The following is a 21,048-nucleotide window of genomic DNA, read 5'->3' as shown; positions in this document are numbered from 1 at the left end:
CCAATATCAATTTCCCCTTCTCGTCTTCCAAGGGACCTACATTGACTTTAGCCACCCTCTTCTGCTTTATATATTTATAAAAACTTTTGCTATCTGTTTTTATATTTTGTGCTAATTTACTTTCATACTCTTATCTTCCCTTTTCTTATTTCTTGTTTAGTTGTTCTTTGTTGTTTTTTAAAGTTTACCCAGTCCTCCAGTCTCCCACTTCTCTTTGCAACTTTGTACACATGAGCTTTTAAATTTGATACTATCTTTTATTTCCTTAGTTATCCAAGGCTGGCTCTCCCCAAGGATAGATAGGGCTGATAGTAAATATCTTTATCTCAAAATCCTTTTGGATTTTTAAGGGTCTCATTCCATCACTGAACAGTTCCCACAACCTATGGAATCAATTTCTTGGAATCTTCATCTCATGTTCTCAATGTCCACTGCTTATTTATTTAACTATTTGTTTACTTTTATTTTGTATTTGCAGTTTGTTCTTTGTCCATCCTGTTGGGTGTGGTCTTTCAAAGATTCTACTGTGTTTTTTGAATACAGTGTATATGCCTGCAGGAATATGAATCTCAAGGTTGTATATGGTGACATACATGAACTCTGCTAATAAATTTACTTTGAACTTTAAAGGCAAGAGGACATAGATTTAAGTTAAGTGGTAGGGGGTATAGTGGGGATTCTGAGGGTGGCTGGAGTCTGGAATGATCTGCCTGAAGAGATATTCAGACAATATCTAACCAAGAAGCATCTAGACAAGTGTTTAAAATCGCCAAGGCAGAGACTACAGAGCTAACATAATAGGTTGAATGTAGATAGATAAATAGGTTTATGTACATGGTGGGCCAAAAGACTGTATAATTACCTTGTGCTTGAGAATTTCAATGGGTTAAGCACCCATGTTTTTCTTTGGTGGGAGGTGATTAGGGAAGATTCAGATTTTCTTCCAAATCCCCTACTGGTTTTGTAGTGACCCTCACATTTATACTCCCTGGTTTTGTTCTGCACACACTACCAGAATAGAAAACTTCACAGCCACCAAGCGAGCGAAGATGACAACATCTCATCGAAAAGGTTGTACTTATGATGACAAACAAGAGAAAATCTGTAGGTGCTGGAAATCCAAGCGACACACAAAATGCTAGAGGAACTCAGCAGGCCGAGCAGCATATATGGAAAAAAGTACAGTTGATCTTTCGGACTGATACCCTTCAGCAGGACTGGAGAAAAATAGCTGACAAGTAGATTTAAAAGGTAGAGGGAGAGGAGAAACACAAGGTAATAAGTAAAAGCTGGAGGGAGAGGTATGAAGTAAAGAGCTGAGAAATTGATTGGTGAAAGAGACAGAAGGCTATGGAAGAAAGAAAAAAGGGGGAAGGAGCACCAGAGGGAGGCAATAGGCAGGCAAGGAGATAAGGTGAGAAAGGGAAAAGGGGATGGGAAATGGAGAAGGAGGGGAGGGGTTGGGCAGCATTACTGGAAATTTGAGAAATTGATGTTCATGCCATCGGGTTGGAGGCTACCCAAACAGAATATAAGGTATTGTTCCTCCAACCTAAGTGGGCTTCATCACAACAGTGGGGAGGCCATGGACGGGCATATCAGAATAGGAATGGGAAGTGGAATTAAAATGGGTGGCCACTGGGAGAACCAGCTTGTTCTGGTGGATACAGCATCGATGCTTGGCGAAGCAGTCTCCCAATCTATGTCGGGTCTCACCAATGTGCAGGAGGCCACACCGGGAGCACCAGACACAGTAAATGACTCCAAAAGACTCACAGGTGAAGCATCCCCTCGCCTGGAAGGACTGTTTAGGGCCCTGGACAGTAGTGAGGGAGGAGGTGTAGTTGCAGGTGTAGCAAGGATCAGTGGGTGGGACGAACAGACAAGGGAGTCACGTAGGGAGCGATCCCTGCAGAAAGCAGAAAGGGGGAGTGGGAAAGGAAAGATGTGTTTGGTGGTGGGATCCCATTGGTGGTGGCGGAAGTTTTGGAGAATTATGTGCTGGACACGGGGTCTGGTGGAACTGATGATACATCAGTTTATATTGTTGATAGTCAGTTGATATAATTTATATCAACAAATTTTATGTCATCTACTGTAAGTCGGTAATAACAAATCTGATTCAGAATCACAAGTCCAGCTGATAGCACCTGGCTGCTAAATTAGACCAAGCACTGGTTTAGGCCATCAAACTAAAATTCCAGTCACCACAAGCTGGTTTTCAATGTCATAGTAAGTAATATGTAACACTTAAAATGCTGCAACCATCATAGGACATATTAAGTGTCCCCAGCCCACTTAGAAGCACAAACTTCGTAACAATCTGCCATTGCAATTTAATGAAAAATACTAAATCCAAAACACACATCATTTTGTTCACAAATCTGGTCTACTGTTAACTCTTCTTGCCTCGGCACAATTCATGAAATACTTGACAAGTGTCTTCAAGGTGCTAGAAAACCAGACTGAAGGCAACATACAAATTAGATTCCATAGCAAGTCCTTGCTCCTCACATCAGGGAATTGCTTAGATTCAAATTTCTGTGCAATGTATCAGAAAGATATGTTCCAGCATCATCAAGAATATACCCCACGCTATCTAGTCCGACATTTAATATGCTCTAAAAAGGTCCGTAAGATAATAATGTGTCTTATACAAGACCATAAGACATATCAGCAGCATGAGGCCATTCAGCCCATTGAGTCTGCTCTGCCATTCCATCCTGGCTGATCCCAGACCCCACTCAACCCCATACATCTGCCTTCTCGCCATGTCCTTTGATGCCTGACTGATCAGGAAACTATCAACTTCTGCCTTAAATGTACCTGCGGCCTTGGCCTCCACTGCAGTCTGTGGAAGAGCATTCCACAGATTCACAACTCTCTGGCTAAAAAAATTCCCCCCTTATTTCTGTTCTAAAAGGTTGCCCTCAAATTTGAGGTTGTGCCCTCTGATTCTGGATACCCCCAATACAGGTTTCCCCCGCCATCCGAAGGTAGAGAGTTCCTATGAAACGGTTCGTAAGCCGAAATGTCTAAAGCGAAGAAGCAATTACCATTTATTTACATGGGAAAATTTTGTGAGCACTCGCAGACCCAAAAATAACCTACCAAATCACGCCAAATAACACATAAAACCTAAAATAACAGCAACATATAGTAAAAGCAGGAATGTTATGATAAATACATAGCCTATATAAAGTAGAAATACTTTTCCACAATCATTGCCGGCACAGACCTCCGTAGCGAAAATCTCACACAAGCGCCGTCGGCAGAAAATCTTACCCAAGCGCTGTTGGCAAAAACACGGCGCAAGCGCTCTCCAGTAACCTTTAAGCTATGAAGCTGCCAAATCATACCAAATAACACGTAAAAATACACAGCCGATATAAAGTAGAAATTATGTATGTACAGTGTAGTGTCACTTACCGGAATTGGTTCAGCGCCGAGCACACTGATGATGGTGTGTTAGACTGAGTTGTCGCAGGCTGGGTGGTGCAGTGGCCCCCACCCTTCGGGCCGCTGAGCGATACATTGCTGCGAAGCACGCAGGGGTCCAGCGGTAGCTGGGACGCACCCAGCACATCTTTAAGAAAAAAGCCGAAATAAACATGCTAATTAATTATGTGCTGCCCCACACGTAATTGTCGGCCCAGATCAGTGCCGATTGCCAATGCATTGCCTCTGATCTGGGCCGACGATTACGTGTGGGGCGGCACCTAATTAATTAGCATGTTTATTTCGGCTTTTTTCTTAAAGATGTGCTGTGTGCCTCCCGGCTACTGCTGCGTTCTCTGCGAATCGGCACAGTATCTGTCCGGGGCCCGGGTGTTGGGATGGTGGGACAGGGGGTGTCATTTCATCGTCGATCAGGGCCAATCAGGGGGAGTGCTAGCAGTGCAGCTAGAAGGCCAGAAGAGCTTTACCATGCTGGATCTCAATCAATAAATAAATAAATAAATAAATAAAGTACATATCATTACAGCGGAAATCATTTATATCGAACTACTACTACGTCGACTCAGGCCTAGGGGGCCGGTGTTGGGCACAACTATGTTGTCTAGATTTACGCTAAATGTAACACCCTTACGAGCTCTTTCAGGCTTTTCCAACACCATAGAACTCATCTTGCAAACGACTGCTTTTTATCGCACGCTGAATTTTTGTCGTAACAGTGAAAACACCTTCTGAAAGCTAAAACAGGGTACTAATGTAGGTCTTTCGTAACAGTGAGGTTTCATAAAGCGAACGTTCGAAAAGCAGGGGACACCTGTACAGGAAACATCCTCTCCAAATCCACCTTATCTAGTCCTTTCAATATTCAGTAGGCTTCAATGAGAACCTACCCCCCCCCCACAACCAAAAGCTGCCAAATGCAACTCATATGTTAACCACTTCATTCCCAGAATCATCCTCGTGAACCTCCACTGGATTCTTTCCAATGTCAACACATCCTTTCTGAGATATGGGGCCCAAAACTGTTGATAATACTCCACGTGCTGCCCGAGTACTAACTTATAAAACCTCAGCATCATCTCAAACAAGAGAAAATCTACAGATCCAGGAAATCCAATCAACACACACACACACACACAAAATGCTTGAGTAACTCAGCAGGACAGGCAGCATCTATGGAAAAGAGTACAGAAACACAGAAAACATACAGCACAATACAGACCCTTCAGCCCACAAAGCTGTGCCAAACATGTCCCTACCTTAGAACTACCTAGGCTTTACCCATAGCCCTCTATTTTTCTAAGCTCCATGTAGCCATCCAGGAGTCTCTTAAAAGACCCTATCATTTCCGCCTCCACCACCACCGCCGCCGGCAGCCCATTCCACTCACTCACCACTCTCTGCGTAAAAAACTTACCCCTGACATCTCCTCTGTATCTACTTCCAAGCACCTTAAAACTATACCCTCTCGTGCTAGCCATTTCAGCCCCGGGGAAAAGCCTCTGACTATCTACACGATCAATGCCTCTCATTATCCTGTACACCTCTATCAGGTCACCTCTCATCCTCCGTCGCTCCAAGGAGAAAAGGCCGAGTTCACTCAACCCATTCTCATAAGGCATGCTCCCCAATCCAGGAAATATCCTTGTAAATCTTCTCTGCACCCTTTCTATCGTTTCTACGTCCTTCCTGTAGTGAGGCGACCAGAACTGAGCACAGTACTCCAAGTAGGGTCAGACCACGGTCCTATATAGCTGCAACAATATGTCTCGGCTCTTAAACTCAATCCCACGATTGATGAAGGCCAATGCACTGTATGCCTTCTTAACCATAGAGTCAAGCTGCATAGCAGCTTTGAGTGCCCTATGGACTCAGAGCCCAAGATCCCTCTGATCCTCCACACTGCCAAGAATCTTACCATTAATGCTATATTCTGCCATCACATTTGACCTACCAAAATGAACCACCTCACACTTATCTGGATTGAACTCCATCTGCCACTTCTCAGCCCAGTTTTTCATCCTATCAATGTCCCGTTGTAACCTCTGACAGCCCTCTACACTATCCACAACACCCCCAACCTTTGTGTCATCAGCAAATTTACTAACCCATCCCTCCACTTCCTCATCCAGGTCATTTATAAAAATCACAAAGAGTAGGGGTCCCAGAACAGATCCCTGAGGCACACCACTAGTCACCGGCCTCCATGTAGAATATGACACATCTACAACCACTCTTTGCCTTCTGTGAGCAAGCCAGTTCTGGATCCATAAAGCAATGTCCCCTTAGATCCCATGCCTCCTTACTTTCTCAATAAGCCTTGTATGGGGTACCTTATCAAATACTTTGCTAAAATGCATATACACTACATCAATGGCTCTACCTTCATCAATGTGTTTAGTCACATCCTCAAAAAATTCAATCAGGCTCGTAAGGCATGATCTGCCTTTAACAAAGCCACGCTGACTATTCCTAATCATATTATGCCTCTCCAAATGTTCAGAAATCCTGCCTCTCAGGATCTTCTCCATCAACTTACCAACCACTGAAGTAAGACTCACTGGTCTATAATTTCCTGGGCTATCCCTACTCCCTTTCTTGAATAAGGGAACAACATCTGCAACCCTCCAATCCTCCGGAACCTTTCCCATCCCCATTGTTGATGCAAAGATCATTGCCAGAGGCTCAGCAATCTCCTCCCTCGCTTCCCACAGTAGCCTGGGGTACATCCCATCCGGTCCCAGTGACTTATCCGACTTGATGCTTTCCAAAAGCTTCAGCACATCCTCTTTCTTAATATCTACATTCTCAAGCTTTTCAGTCCACTGCAAGTCATCCCTACAATCGCCAAGATCCTTTTCCGTAGCGAATACTGAAGCAAAGTATTCAGTAAGTATCTCCGCTATTTCCTCCGGTTCCATACACACTTTTCCACTGTCACACTTGATTGGTCCTATTCTCTCACGTCTTATCCAATTGCTCTTCACATACTTGTAGAATGCCTTGGGGTTTTTCTTAATCCTGTCCGCCAATGCCTTCTCGTGGCCCCTTCTAATTTCATTCTTAAGCCCCTTCCCACTAGCCTTATAATCTTCTAGATTCCTATCATTACCTAGTTTTTTGAACCTTTCATAAGCTTTTCTTCTTGACTAGATTTACAACAGCCTTTGTACACCATGGATCTTGTATTCTATCATCCTTTCCATGTCTCATTGGAACGTACCTACTCAGAACCCCACGCAAATATCCCCTGAACATTTGCCAAATTTCTTCCATACGTTTCCCTGAGAACATCTGTTATGCTTCCAAGTTCCTGCCTGATAGTCTCATATTTCCCCTTACTCCAATTAAACGTTTCCCTAACTTGTCTGTTCCTATCCCACTCCAATGCTATGGTAAAGGAGTGTGATCACTACCTCTACAATGCTGTCCTACTGGGAGACCTTTCACCTGACCAGGTTCATTTCCCAATACCAGATCAAGTACAGCCTCTCCTCTTGTAGGCTTATCTACATACTGTGTCCAAGAAACCTTCCCGAACACACCTAACAAACTCTACCCCACTTAAGCCCCTCACTCTAGGGAGATGCCAATCAATATTTGGGAAATTAAAATCTCCCACCACAATAACCCTGTTATTATTACTCCTTTCCAGAATCTGCTCCCCTATCTGCTCCTCGATGTCTCTGTTACTATTGGATGGTCTATAAAAAACACCCAGTAGAGTTATTGACCCCTTCCTATTACTAACTTCCACCCACAGAGACTCCGTAGATAACCCCTCCATGACTTCCTCCTTTTCTGCAGCCATGACACTTTCGCTGATCAACAGTGCCACACCCCCACCTCTTTTGCCTCCTTCCCTGTCTTTTCTGAATGATCTAAAGCCTAACACTTGAAGTAGCCATTCTTGCCCCTGCACCATCCAAGTCTCTGTAATGGCCACAACATCATAGCTCCAAGTATAGTCGGCATGTCGAGCTGAGACCCTTTGGCAAGATTGGAGAAAAAAAAACAGAGGAGTAGATTTAAAAGGTTGGAGGAGGGATAGAGAAACACAAGGTGATGGGTGAAACCTGAAGGGGGAAGGATGAAGTAAAGAGCAGAAAAGTTGACTGGAAGACGGTGAATGTTATGCCACTGTTCAAAAAAGGATGGAGGCAAAAGGCAGGTAAATATAAGCCAGTTAGTTTAACATCTATCATTTGGAAAATGCTTGAAACTATCATTAAAAAAGAAATAGCGTGGCATCTGGAAAGAAATGGATGTATGATGCAGATGCAGCATGGATTCAGCAAAGGCAGGTCCTGTTTGACAAACTTACTGGAGATCTTTGAGGATATAACAAGCACAGTGGTAGAGGGGAACAGATAGACATTATTTACTTGGATTTCCAAAAGGTGCTTGATAAGGTACCGCATACAAGACATCCATAAGATTAGCATGGATAGAGGATTGGTTAACTAATAGAAAGCTGAGTTAGGATCCATGGGTGTTACTCTGGTTGGCAATCAGTGGTGAGCGATGTGCCGCAAGGGTCGGTGCTGGGCCCACAACTGTTCACGATCAAGTGTAGTGTATTCAAGTTTGCCGAAGATGCTAAATTGAGTGGAAAAGCAAATTGTGCAGAAGGTATGGAAAGTCCGCAGACAGATATAGATAAGTGAGTGACCAAGGGTCTGGCAGATGGAGTACAATGTGGGTAAATGCGAGACAATCCAATTTGGAAGGAAAAATGAAAGAGCAAATTATCATTTAAATCGTAAAAGATTGCAGCATGCTGCTGTGCAGAGGGACTTGGGAAAGCTTGTGCATGAATCACAAAAGGCTGGTTTGCAGGGCAGCAAGCTATCAAGAAAGCAAACGAAATGTTGACATTCATTGCTAGAGGGATTGAATTTAAGAGCAGCGAGGTTATGCTGCAACTGTACAGGGTACTGGTGAGGCCACACCTGAGTACTGCATGCAGTTCTGGTCTCCTTATTTGTCGTCGTCGTCATAGGTCGCATCTGGAATTTCCAGTTGGACAATTTCCCTCCACGCCGCTGACATATTGGGAAATCATATACGTGGCAGGTTACAGCACCGGTTTGCCTTTGCCTTCTGCCGGGTGAGTTTAAAGAGGACACCACCTCTTGCAGTGGATGACCAGGACGTCTAAGTGCCTTGTCTCCTTATTTGAGGAAGGATGTACTGGCTTTGGAGGTGGTGCAGAGGAGGCTCACCAGAGATGAGGGGGTTAGACTATGAGGAAAGATTGAGTTGCCTGGGACTGTACTCGCTGGAATTCAGAAGAATAAGAAGAGATCTTATAGAAACATATAAAATTACGAAAGGGATAGATAAGATAGAGGCAGGACAGTTATTTCCAGTAGTAGGAGAGACTAGAACTGGGGGACATAGCCTCAAGATTTGGTGGAGTAGATCTGGGATGGAGATGAGGAGCAACTGCTTTTCCCAGAGGAAGGTGAATCTGTGGAATTCGCTGCCCAAAGAAGCTGTGGAGGCTACCTCAGTAAATATATTTAAGACAAGATTGGATAGATTTTTGCATAGTAGGAGAATTAAGAGTTATGGGGTAAAGGCAGGTAGGTGGAGATGAGTCCACAGCCGCAGCAGCCATGATCTTATTGAATAGCCGAGCGGGCTCAACAGGCCAGATGGCCGACTCCTGCCCCTATTTCTTATGTCTCTTATTGAAGTAGAAGAAATCCTTGGGAAATGAGGGTATATGAGCAAAAGAATCCAGGGCAAGACTGATATAATGACAGACCGCAAAGCTCTAAAATGCAGAGCAATCTGGATTAACAGAAGACTGGTTTTATTTCTAGTTATGTTAGCATTTGTTGCTAGGGGAATTAAATCTTAACTAAAAATGCTAGCCTAGGATGAAATAAAGAGCTGGGAAGTTCATTGGTGAAAGAGACAGAAAGCCATAGAAGAAAGAAATAGGGGAAGGAGCATCAGATGGAGGTAATGGACGGGCAAAGAGATGAGGTGAGAATGGGATAAAGGGATGGGAAATTAGGGGGGTGGGGAGTTGCTGGGGGGCATTACTGGAAGTTTGAGAAATCAATGTTCATGCCATCAGGTTGGAGGCTACCCAACAGAAATATAAGGTGTTGTTCCTCCAACCCAAGTGTAGCCTCAGCATGACAGTGGAGGAGGCCATGGATGGGCATATTGGAATGGGAATGGGAAGTGGAATTAAAATGAGTGGCCACTGGGAGATTCCAGTTGTTCTGGCAGAATGATCAGCAAAGTGGTCTCCCAATCTACATCGGGTCTCACCGATATACAGGAGGCCACACCGGGAGCACCAAACACAGTAAGTGACCCCAACAGGCTCACAGGTGAAGTGTCGCCTCACCTGGAAGCCCTGGACGGTAATAAGGGAGGAGGTGTAGGGGCAGGTGTACCACTTGTTCCACTTGCAAGGATAAGTGCCAGGAGGGAGATCAATGGGGACGGACGAAAGGACAAGGGAGTCGCGTAGGAAGCAATTCCTGCAGAAAGCAGTAAGTGGGGTGGGAAGGAAAGATGTGCTTGGTGGTGGGATCCGTTGGAAGCAGTGGAAGTTTCGGAGAATTATGTGCTGGACTTGGAGGCTGGTGGTGTGGCAGGTGAGGACAAGAGGAACCCTATCATTGGTAGGATGGTGGGAGGATGGGGTAAGACCAGACATGCGTGAAATGGAAGAGATATGGTTGAGGGCAGCGTTGATCGTGGAGGAATGGAAGCCCCTTTCCTTGAAAAAGGAGGGACAGCTCCTTCGTTCTAGAATGAAAACCTAAGCCTGACAGCAAATGCAGATGGAGGGATTGAGAAAAGGGATGGTGTTTCTACAAGTAGTAGGGTGGGTTGAGGTATAGTCTAGGTAGCTGTGAGAGTCAGTGGGTTTGTAATAGACATTGGTGGGCAGTTTTTGGGACTGAGGTCCCTAGGAGTCAGTGGAAAGTTGCAAAAAGTCTTTGGGCACAAACAAGTTGCATATTTTTCTATAATCTCCCACAACAAAGCATAAAATGGAGTATATGTGTCAGAAATTTGGTGTTATATATAGCACAGTATAGGTCCTCACCAGGTTACGACAGGGTTCCATTCTCAAGAATTATTAGTAAGCTGAACAGAAATTCAGCCCTGCGGCAATATAAAAATATTAAATAAAAATACAGGCAAATGAAGAGCAGCATGTAGTTAAACCAAGGTGTTCATGTCAACCTTTCAGATTTCTCTGCAAGTCGGTTTGATATTGCTGTGAAGCAAGTTGCTGTACACAGTAGATGCCTGCAGCCCTACAGCAACAGGTAAATAAGCCCATCCTGTCAGCCTCCCCAACTCCTGTTCATATTACTCACAGATCAGGCTTTTGTAGCCTGGAGAACACCTGTGTACCATTTTAATCACCCTACATTGATAAGATTTTTACTTCAGAGACAGTTTATTAGACATTAGTCTAATAAACCTTGAAGAGTGGAATGTTTTATGGAAGGTCTAACAGGCTGGATTTGTAGCCACTGCAGATTAGAAGAATAAAAGGGGTCAACCAGAATTAATATTTTAGCTTGATAACTTTACATCAGAGCTGACCAATTCCGATAAAAACTGGAAAGGGTGGTTGACTACAATTATTGAATTCAGCATTATATCCTGTGGTCTGCAATGTGCCAAGTCAGATACAAGATTCTGAACATCAAGCTGAATTTGAGCTTCACAGAAATTAATCCTCCAACTTTAGGTAAATTACATTTACTGCAGCATGCCTCAGAACCAGCCATCTCTGCTACAAGTCATTCACCTACGAAACCGGCTCAGATTTTCTCTTGGCATTAGTAGATCCTGACATACAGGGATCATATCACAATACAAAGAAATGTAATCACCTTCATTAACCCATATGAACTGGTTTCACCTATATCAGATTTCCCTTTCCCTTTGTTTCGAATAAAAAGTCTTGCTCACTTTGCACAGAGTGTCGCCACCTTGCTGAGTCTTTCCAATATACTCCACTTTCATTGTCGAATTTGAGCATTTGGGAGCTTGTGTGTAGCTTGAAGTTAATTTCAATTTTACTAATACTTCCATTAACTGCATTCCAACTTCATAGCGAAGTTTAATGAACTCTGTTCAGTTTAATCACATTCTTCCTACAGTGTTCCAACCAGAACGACACACAATGCTTCAAGTTCAGAATAAATAACCTTTTGCACAACTATAAAAAGGGGTCTCAACTTTTGTATTCAGTACCATGGCATGCTATGTGCCTTCTTCAGCACCCTGTCTCCCAGTTTCAAGTACAAGGAAGTAATTGTACCCTTAGGTCTCTCTGTTCCCCAGGGTCCTGTCATTCTGTGTACAGCACTGTGCAAAAGTCTTAAGCACATGTGAAAAAATCATCTGTAAAGCAAAGAGGCTTTCAAAATAATGAAATGAAAAATTTCTAAATACCCCAAAAAATATCATAAAGGGCTCTAAACAGTTAAAAATGAAATGAAGTCAATATTTGATACAATATTTGCCTTTAAAATTCCATTAATTCTCTTAGGTACACTGTCATGCAGTTTTATAAAAGAAAATCAGCTGGTAGGTTGCTCCAAGCATCTTGGAGAACTCGCCACAGTTCTTCTGCAGACTTTGGCTGTCTTGCTTGCCTTTCCCGCTAGGTAATTCCAGATAGCCTCGATGATGTTGAGATCAGGGCTCTGTGGAGGCCATACTATCTGTTGCAGAACTACCTGTTCTTTTTGCTGAAGGTAGTGCTTTATTAGATTAGATTAGATTATGAGGACACGCAGTCCTCTTTTATTGTCATTTAGTAATGCATGCATTAAGAAATGATACAATATTCCTCCGGTGGGATATCACAGAAACACAGGACAGACCAAGACTGAAAAACTGACAAAAACCACATAATTATAACATATAGTTACAACAGAGCAAGCAATATCGTAACTTGATTAAGAACAGGCCGTGAGCACGGTAAAAAAGTTCAAAGTCTCTCGGAAGTCCCATATCTCATGCAGACGGGAGAACGAAGAAAACTCTCCCTGTCATACCCGACCACAGTCCGACTCCGAGTCGTCCGAAAACAACGAGCTCTGACTAGCCTTCCGACACCGAGCACCATCTCTGCCGAACGCTTCAACCCCAGTCCCAGTCGCCAGCAGCTGGCAAAGCTGAGGATTTTGGGGCCTTCCCTCCGGAGATTCGCAATCGCACAGTAGCAGTGGCAGCGAACCAGGCATTTCAGAAGTTACTCAAGATGTTCCTCCGTGCTCTCACCTTGGTCATGTGCTTGGGGTTTTTGTCCTTCTGCAAAATGAAGTTTGGACTGATCAGACACCTCCCTGATAGTATTGTGTGATAGATGAGAATCTGCTTGTACTTCTCAGCATTGAGAATTCCATTATTTCTGACCAGATCACCAAATTCATTTGTAGAAATGCAGCTCCAAACCTGCAGGGAACCTCAGCCATGCTTCAATGTTGGCTGCAGACACTCATCCGTGTAGCACTCTCCAGCTCTTTTATTGATAAACTGCCTCCTGTTTGAGTCAAAAATTTTAAATTTTGACTCATCAATCCAGAGCACTTGCTGCCATTGCTCAGCACTCCAGTCCTTGTGCTTTTGTGCATAGCGGAGTCTCTTGACTTCGTCTCCATTTTGGAGAAATGGCTGAGAGTTCAGAACTGATGGCAGTGTCTCAGATAAATTTCATCAACAATTTCTTTGCCCACTTTCCCAATTGATATATATTCTCTGGTAATCTTAGACAACATTTCTTCATTTTCCAGTATACCAATATTGGTATCATCAGTAAACGTACTAATCATGACGCTTGCATTCTCATCCCTGTCATCACTATATGGGACAAACAGGGGTCCTAACACCAATACCTGTAGCAGGTATGCCACTGAACTCAAGCTTCCAATCTATAAAAAACAATTAAACATCATCCTTTGCCTTTTACCACTGCCAATCTGGCGTACTATTTGACTAGTTTACACTAGATCTCACAAGTTCCAATGTTTAGCTAACGTCCATATATTCAATGTCCATGGTTTCCCACACACAAAGCCATGCTGCATATCACTAACAAATCCATGTCATTTCAAATGCAAATAAATTCTGTTGCTCAGAATGCTTTCTAATAACTTTCCCACTACCAGTGCAAACCATCCTATAGCTCCCTGGCTTGTTGTCAGCCATCCTCCAGTCACATACCAGTTGAGCACACAAATAAAATGTCTCTTTTTATATACAAACCCTAAACCAGCAGAGATGCAACATATGCATGCAAGAAATTTTCTTAAACACAAGAGATTCTGCAGATTCTGAGATCAAGAGCAACACACACAAAATGCTGGAGGAACTTATCCAGTCAGGCAGCATCTATGGAAGTGACTGAACAGTCCACATTTTGGGCCGAAACCCTTCTTCAGGACCATTTTCTTCTTGATGACGACATCACTGGCAAGGCACTGTAACGTAAGCATGCCTCTCCTCATTCCTCCTTCCCTCTCCAGTTAAACACATGGATGAACAACACAGGCTACCACTGTCTACATCCCCCCTCTGCCCTGCACCTATCATCCACACCTCCACATACCAACTGCTATTGTCCCGACCTTCATCTCCCCCAGACCACGCCTTCCACCAACTCCCCAGTCACCATGGACTCACTTTCACTACTGAGCAGGTGAGAAGGGCTTTGGGGAAACTCAGACACGGCAAAGCATTGGCAACAGATGGTGTGAAGCCAAGTCTTGAAGGAGTACGTGAAATTCTCCAGTGCATTTTCAATCTGAATGTCAGCCTGGAAAGGGTCCCGACTGCGTGAAAAACATCATGTGTGGTTCCACTATCCAAGAAAAGCCAACTGAAAGTCTTGAATGACTACCGTCCAGTGGCCCCGATCTCACATATCATGAGAGAGGCCGGTCCTGGCTCACCTCCGACCCCTGGTCAGATCAGCCCTTGGTACCCTGCAGTTTGCCTACTAGGAGCTCACTGGAATCGACGATGCCATCATCTATCTGCTGATCCCAACTGGATAAGCAGGGGGCAAAACTGTGAGGATTATGTTTTTTTAATTTCTCAGGTGCCTTCAATACCATACAGCACTCATTGCTGGGGAAAAAGCTCCATTCAATGCAGGTTGGCACATCCATTGTATCCTGGATAATGGACTACCTGATTGGCAGATCACAGTTTGTGTGTCAGACATGGCTATAAGCAGCACTGGAGCCCCACAGAGGACTGTATTGGGTCCCTTCCTGTTTACTCTGTATATGTCAGACTTTAGATACAACATTGAGTCATGTCATCTGCAGAAATTCTCTGACGACTCAGCAATAGTTGTGTGTATAAAGGGAGGAGAGGAAGATGAATATGGGGCCCTGATAGGGGACTTTGTCAAATGGTGCAAGATAAATCATCTGCAGCTCACCATCAATAAGACAAAGGAGATGGTGATGGACTTTCGGAAAACTAAGCCTGCACTGCTCCCTGTTACTATCAATGGTGAAAACTGACAAGTACCTGTGGATGCTTCTGGATGACAGACTTGAGTAGAGCACCAACACAGAGACTGTGTACAAGAAGGGCCAGAGTCACTTCTACTTCCTGAGGAGACAGGTCCTTTGGAGTATGCAGGCTTCTTGTTCACATGTTCTACCAGTCTTTTGTCACCAGTACAATCTTCTATGTGGTGGTGTGCTATGGTAATGGCATCAACACAGGCAATGCCAACATGCTCAATAAATTGATTAGAAAGGCTGGCTCTGTTATTGGAGTTAAACTAGACATACTGGAGGCTGTGATATAACTAAGGACCCTACGGAAAATCCTGGCAATTCTGGAGAATGTTTCTCACCCTCTGCATTCCACCTTGGCTAAACAGGAGAGCATTTTAAGTAATAGACTAAGACAACTGTGCTGCTCCAAATAGCGCTATATGAGGTCATTCTTACCCTCGGCCATTAGGTCAACCTGTAGCCAGGGAAGCAATGATGTCCTCCTGTTAGAATTAGAATTTATTTAAATTTATACCTTACATCCATCCCACAACGTGAGGGAGTAAAATTTTTGCGTTATGACTCCGTCGCAATGTACAGACATATGAATTTAAAAGTCTAATGGCTTGTAGAAAGAAGCAGTCCCATAGCCTGTTGGTCCTGGCTTTAATGCTGCAGTATCATCTGCCAGACAGAAGCAGCTGAAACAGTTTATGGCTGGGTTGACTCGTATCCCCGATGATCTTCCAGGCCTTCTTCATGCACCTGCTGCTGTAAATGACCTCAATGGAGGGAAGTTCACATCCACAGATGCGCTGGGCTGTCCATACCACTCTCTGCAGTGCCCAGTGATCAAGACTGATGCAGTTCCCGTACCAGGCAGTGATACAGCCAAGTCAGTATGCTCTCAATGGTGTCCCTGTAGAAGGTCTTGGACACTGAGGGAGAGGTTGTTATCCTGGCACCACTGTGTCAGGGTGTCAGCCTCTCCTCTGTAGGCTGTCTTGTCACTGCTAGAAATAAGGCTGATCAATGTCGTATTATCTGCCAATTTGATCAGCAGGTCGGAGCCATGTGTGGCAGTACAGTCGTGGGTGTAAAGGGAGTAGAGAAGGGGACTCAGAACACAACCCTGGGGGGGAGGGTACCTGTGTTGAGGGTCAGAGAGGCAGAGGTGAGGGAGCCCATCTTTACCACCTGATGGCGATCCGATAGGAAGTCTAGGATCCAGCCACACAAGGTGGGATGCAGGCAGAGGTCTCTGAGCTTCCTGTCGAGTCTGGAGGGAATGGTGTTAAATGCTGAACCATAGTCCAGGATACATCCCTCTTCTCCAGGTGAGTGAAGACAGTGTGTGGTGCTGTGACTATGGTGTCATCAGTAGACAGGTTCTGTTGGGAGGCAAATTGTAGAGGGTCCAGTGTGGGTGGTATAGCCTTGCAAAGCATTTGCTTTTAATTCAGGTGAGTGCGACAGGGCGCCAACTGTTCAAGCATGCTACCATGGTTTTCTTTAGGTACAGGGACAGTGATGGAGGATTTGGAACAGAAGGGCCCTTCACACTGGGAAAGGGAGAGATTAAAAATGTCCGTAAACACACCAGCCAGCTGTTCAGCACACACTTTGAGGACGCGCCCTGGGATGCCGTCCGGCCCCACTGCCTTGCGACTGTTAACACGCTGGAATGTTCTACATAGCTCAGCCTCGGAGATGGCCAAGGTGCAGTTCTTGTCAGCAGCTCTCCTTGGGGGTTCAGCCCTATCAACCTCGAATCGAGCGTAAAGAAACATTTAGCTCGTCTGGGAGTGAGGCAGCAATGTTGGCTGTACTGCTGTATTTCCTTTTGAAGACTGTTTGAGGTAACTCATTTTTTATTCTTTCTCACTTCTCTTCTAATATTTGTATATCTGTGCACTTGTAATGTGACACTGTAATTTCCTTTCAGACCGGTAAAATATCTATCTATTACAATATAATGCTCTGCTTTCCGAGGAAGCTGAAAAGAGCTGGACTACGCAAATCTATACTGGAGTCATTCCTTAGATCTGCAGTACAGAACAAGCTATGGAAACCACACTGTGACTGACAGGAAAGCTCTACAATGGGTAGTCAAAACTGCCCAATGCATAAGTGGTACCAACCAACCGACTCCCCCCACCCCCCCCCATCAAGGGCATATATAGAGAAAGGTGCCAGAAAAGGGTCAGTAACATCATGAAGGATCCCACCCATTCTGCTCGTGGACTCTTTGTCCCACTCTCATCAGGGAGAAGGGTTCCTCCAGCATTCAGAGCCACCAGACTCAAAAAGTTACTTTTTCCAAGAAGTAAGGCTGATCAAAACTTCCACTCTCTAACCTACCCCTTCACACCCTCCTCCAACACTACTTTATCATTTCCTGTCAGTCAGCTAAAATAGAGACACACCTGTGCAAAGGTCAATTTATGGACGTACAAACAATCTATGTACAGTACTGAGCAAAAGTCCAAGCATTTATATATTACCAAGGTGCCTAAGACTTTTGCACAGTACTGTATATAAGCTACGTATTTATATTTATTGTGTCTCATTATTATTGTGCTCTTCAGCTCACTGTGTGTTTTGTGCCGTAACGGACCCGGAGTAACAAGTATTTCCTTCTCCTTTTACACTTGTGTACTGGGAATGGCATAAGAGAATCTTGAAGTTAAAGTTAAGGTGAAGAGCAAAAAGACGAGTAAATTAGTGTACTATACTCACACGCTACGATGCAGTGCCGTTATTTTGCATGCCACTCATGCATACGGATCAGCTATAAGATGGACCAGACGGCGCGCATGCGTGGTAATTAACGGAGCCCCGCCAGGCACGAATGATTGGCACATTAACCGTCCAATAGCAAGAGCTAATCGGCCTAACGGCAGGAGCTTTGAACATGCTTCACTGATCGCAACCTATTTCTCTCAAACAGAACAAATTGAGCGGTAAGTATCACAGGCCAACTATCCTACTAACCTAGTCGCTTGACAAAGCTTGATATCTGACGTGCAAACATAGGAAGACGAAGTCCAGCATTTCTCTCGCCGCATTGGCGGCGGCTCTTTAACGTCACGGGCTCGCGCCTCCGCTACGTACGGAGCAGAATGGCTGACGTGACGTCACCGCGGTGTCACGCGTCATTTCCCTTCCTCATTGCCATGCAGAGTGCTGGAGTGGATCTGGAATTCTGCAGCCTATCAAGCTGCTAAATTTCTAATTGAGAAAGGCGGGGGGGGGGCTTCAGAAACAGAGAACATGTTATAAATACTCAGTCAGTGGAAAAAGATATATGTTGATGACTTTTCATCGGAGTGACCACTTCTGATAACGTTGTCAAAGACTTCACATCTAATTCGGTGTGGAATAACCAGTTCTGATGAAAGAACAGCCTGCAATATTCTCTCTTTCCAGCTCTTTCTTCTTTTATTTCAGATTCACGCCGTCTGCTGTCTTGAACTCACTTGTGTTTAGAACCTGCAGTTGTCTTGCATCTCAGACTGGAACTATTTTTTGTTTCTCATCCTGGTACCCATTCACCTTCATCACACACTCTCTCAAAAGGCATCAACGCCACTCGTGCTGTTTCAGCCTTCCTCTGGGTCTCTGCCCTATCTTAACTACAAATCACAAGTAATTTCATTGCTTATGTTTGCAAGCTACTGTAGTTTTTAATATTCGCAAACATGAGGAATTCTGCAGATGCTGGAAATTCAAGCAGCACACATAGAAGTTGCTGGTGAACGCAGGAGGCCAGGCAGCATCCCTAGGGAGAGGTACAGTCGATGTTTCGGGCCAAGACCCTTCGTCAGGACTAGCTGAAAGAAGAGCTAGTAAGAGATTTGAGAGGGGGAGGGGGAGATCCAAAATGATAGGAGAAGACAGGTGGGGGAGGATGGAGCCAAGGGCTGGACAGTTGATTGGCAATATTCCGCCTGGGTAGCCTCCGACCTGATGGCATGAACATTGACTTCTCAAACTTCCGCTAATGCCCCACCTCCCCCTCGTACCCCATCCGTTATTTATTTATATACACACATTCTTTCTCTCTCTCTCCTTTTTCTCCCTCTGTCCCCCTGCCTATACCTCTTGCCCATCCTCTGGGTTCCCCCCACTCCCCCTTTTCCTTCTCCCTGGGCCTCCTGTCCCATGATCCGCTCATATCCCTTTTGCCAATCACCTGTCCAGCTCTTGGCTCCATCCCTCCCCCTCCTGTCTTCTCCTATCATTTCGGATCTCCCCCTCCCCCTCCCACTTTCAAATCTCTTACTAGCTCTTCTTTCAGTTAGTCCTGACGAAGGATCTCGGCCCGAAACGTCAACTGTACCTCTTCCTAGAGATGCTGCCTGGCCTGCTGCATTCACCAGCAACTTTGATGTGTGTTGCTTGTAGTTTTTATATTTATTTTTTAATATTGTGTTCCTTATCTTCTGGCTTTTTGTGCTGCTTTTGATTTGGACTAACAATTATTTCATTTTCCTTTACACGTGTACTGCAAATGGTATTAAACAATCTTGAACCTTTGGGCATTCCCAAGTCTTGAAAGAGTCCGTACAAATTGATAATTGGAAAACAAACTTTGGCTTTTTATCTACAAACTCAAGATTATGGATATTTTCAGAAATCAGCCAGGACTGTATGTAATTCAGGTCAGAAATTTTCAAGTCCACTTTCCATAGAAGTTCACCTTCCCTGATGTATGCAACCGGATGTACAAACCTCAACCCAGCTTGCAATGGTAACAAGATGGATAAATGATACTCTGTTCTCTAGCAAAATGTAGAGGACATTACACATTTCTGAATACAACTTAACCCACTTTTAACAATATTTTGATGAAGAACAACTCCTTATTCATGTGAAGAGTGCAAGTCTATTTTGAAAACTGTGCTATATATATAAATATTATAGCTGTACAATCCCCGAGACTGGCAATCATTCATAAAACCACAAACAGATGGCAGCAACTCATGTTTACAGAGGACCTCAGGAAGAAAATATTACAGTTCATTCACAATCAGAAGCTTCATCTGGGACTTGAATTACTGTAGCATCCAGTTCACTCTCTGTCTGCTAAATGAGCCAAGTTAAGATGTTCCTGCAAAGAAACAATGGGCTTTTCCCTTTGCTGTGATTTCTTTGACTGTTAAACTAATATCTGAATGAAATCATTTCTAAAAGGCTGAGTTATTGTGATATTATCTGGAATTGTGAGCAAATAAACAGTTCAGTGGGGAAAAAACATTATCTTTAAATTCCCCACCTAAATACACAATCTAGACTTGAATGAAAGAGGTGGGAGGGAGTTGAGTATTTTTTTGTTCATATTTTATTTAGAGATACAGTGTGGAACAGACCCTTCCGGCCCAACGAGTCGCACTACCCAGCAACCCACCCAATAACCCTAGACTAATCACAGGAGAATTTACAATGACCAATTAACCTACCAACTGCTCAGTCTTTGGACTGTGAGGGGAAACCAGAGCACCTGGAGGAAACATATGCAGTTCACAGGGAGAACAAATAAACTCCTTGCAGAGGGCGCTAGAATTCAACCCCCTACTCCCAAACACTCTGAGCTATAACAGTGTCACGCTAACAGCTATGGGATTCAAATCTTGAACTGTCTTATAATATCAGAATGGGAGTTTGAATGCTACATTTCCTTCAGTTATTCTATTAACATGCATTAAAAAATGATACAACGTTCCTCCAGAATGATATCACAGGAAACACAGGATAAACCAAGACTAAAACTGACTAAAACACATGGCCTGACGTAATTTGATAAAGAGCAGACAGTGGGCACGGTAAAAAAAAGGTCTCAAAGTCCCGATAGCCTCATCATCTCACACAGACGGTAGAAGGGAGAAACTCTCCCTGCCATGAACCTCCAAGCGCTGCAAACTTGCTGATGCAGCACCATTGGAAGCACCCGACCGCAGTGGACTCTGAGTCCGTCCGAAAACTTTGAGCCTCCAACCAGACCCTCCGACACAGACTCTCTGAGCACCATCCTCTGCCGTGCGCTTTGACCCCGTCCCGGCCACCGAGCAACAAG

At 44.2% G+C, this 21,048-nt stretch overlaps 1 protein-coding gene across 3 annotated transcripts in view; it reads right to left on the bottom strand.

Annotated features, from left to right (window-relative positions):
• The window catches only part of guk1a (guanylate kinase 1a), a 129,881-nt gene that overhangs the window by 46,702 nt on the left and 62,131 nt on the right, over window positions 1-21,048 (bottom strand). Inside the window, exon 1 of one of the 3 annotated variants that reach the window (XM_063044511.1) lies at window positions 17,967-18,074. The exons of 1 other annotated variant lie outside the window; for it this stretch is intronic. In XM_063044511.1, coding sequence (XP_062900581.1) covers window positions 17,967-18,006 — 40 coding nt within the window. In that variant the 5' untranslated portion in view covers window positions 18,007-18,074. Of the gene's footprint in view, window positions 1-17,711; window positions 17,935-17,966; window positions 18,075-21,048 lie in introns of those variants that run through there. One more of the 3 variants, XM_063044512.1, reaches the window with a different exon arrangement.

The sequence above is a fragment of the Mobula hypostoma genome, chromosome 3 (assembly GCF_963921235.1).
Source record: "Mobula hypostoma chromosome 3, sMobHyp1.1, whole genome shotgun sequence".
NCBI lineage: Eukaryota > Metazoa > Chordata > Chondrichthyes > Myliobatiformes > Myliobatidae > Mobula > Mobula hypostoma.
The sequence above is the reverse complement of the archived record's forward strand: the minus strand, read 5'-3'. Positions and strand labels throughout refer to the sequence as shown.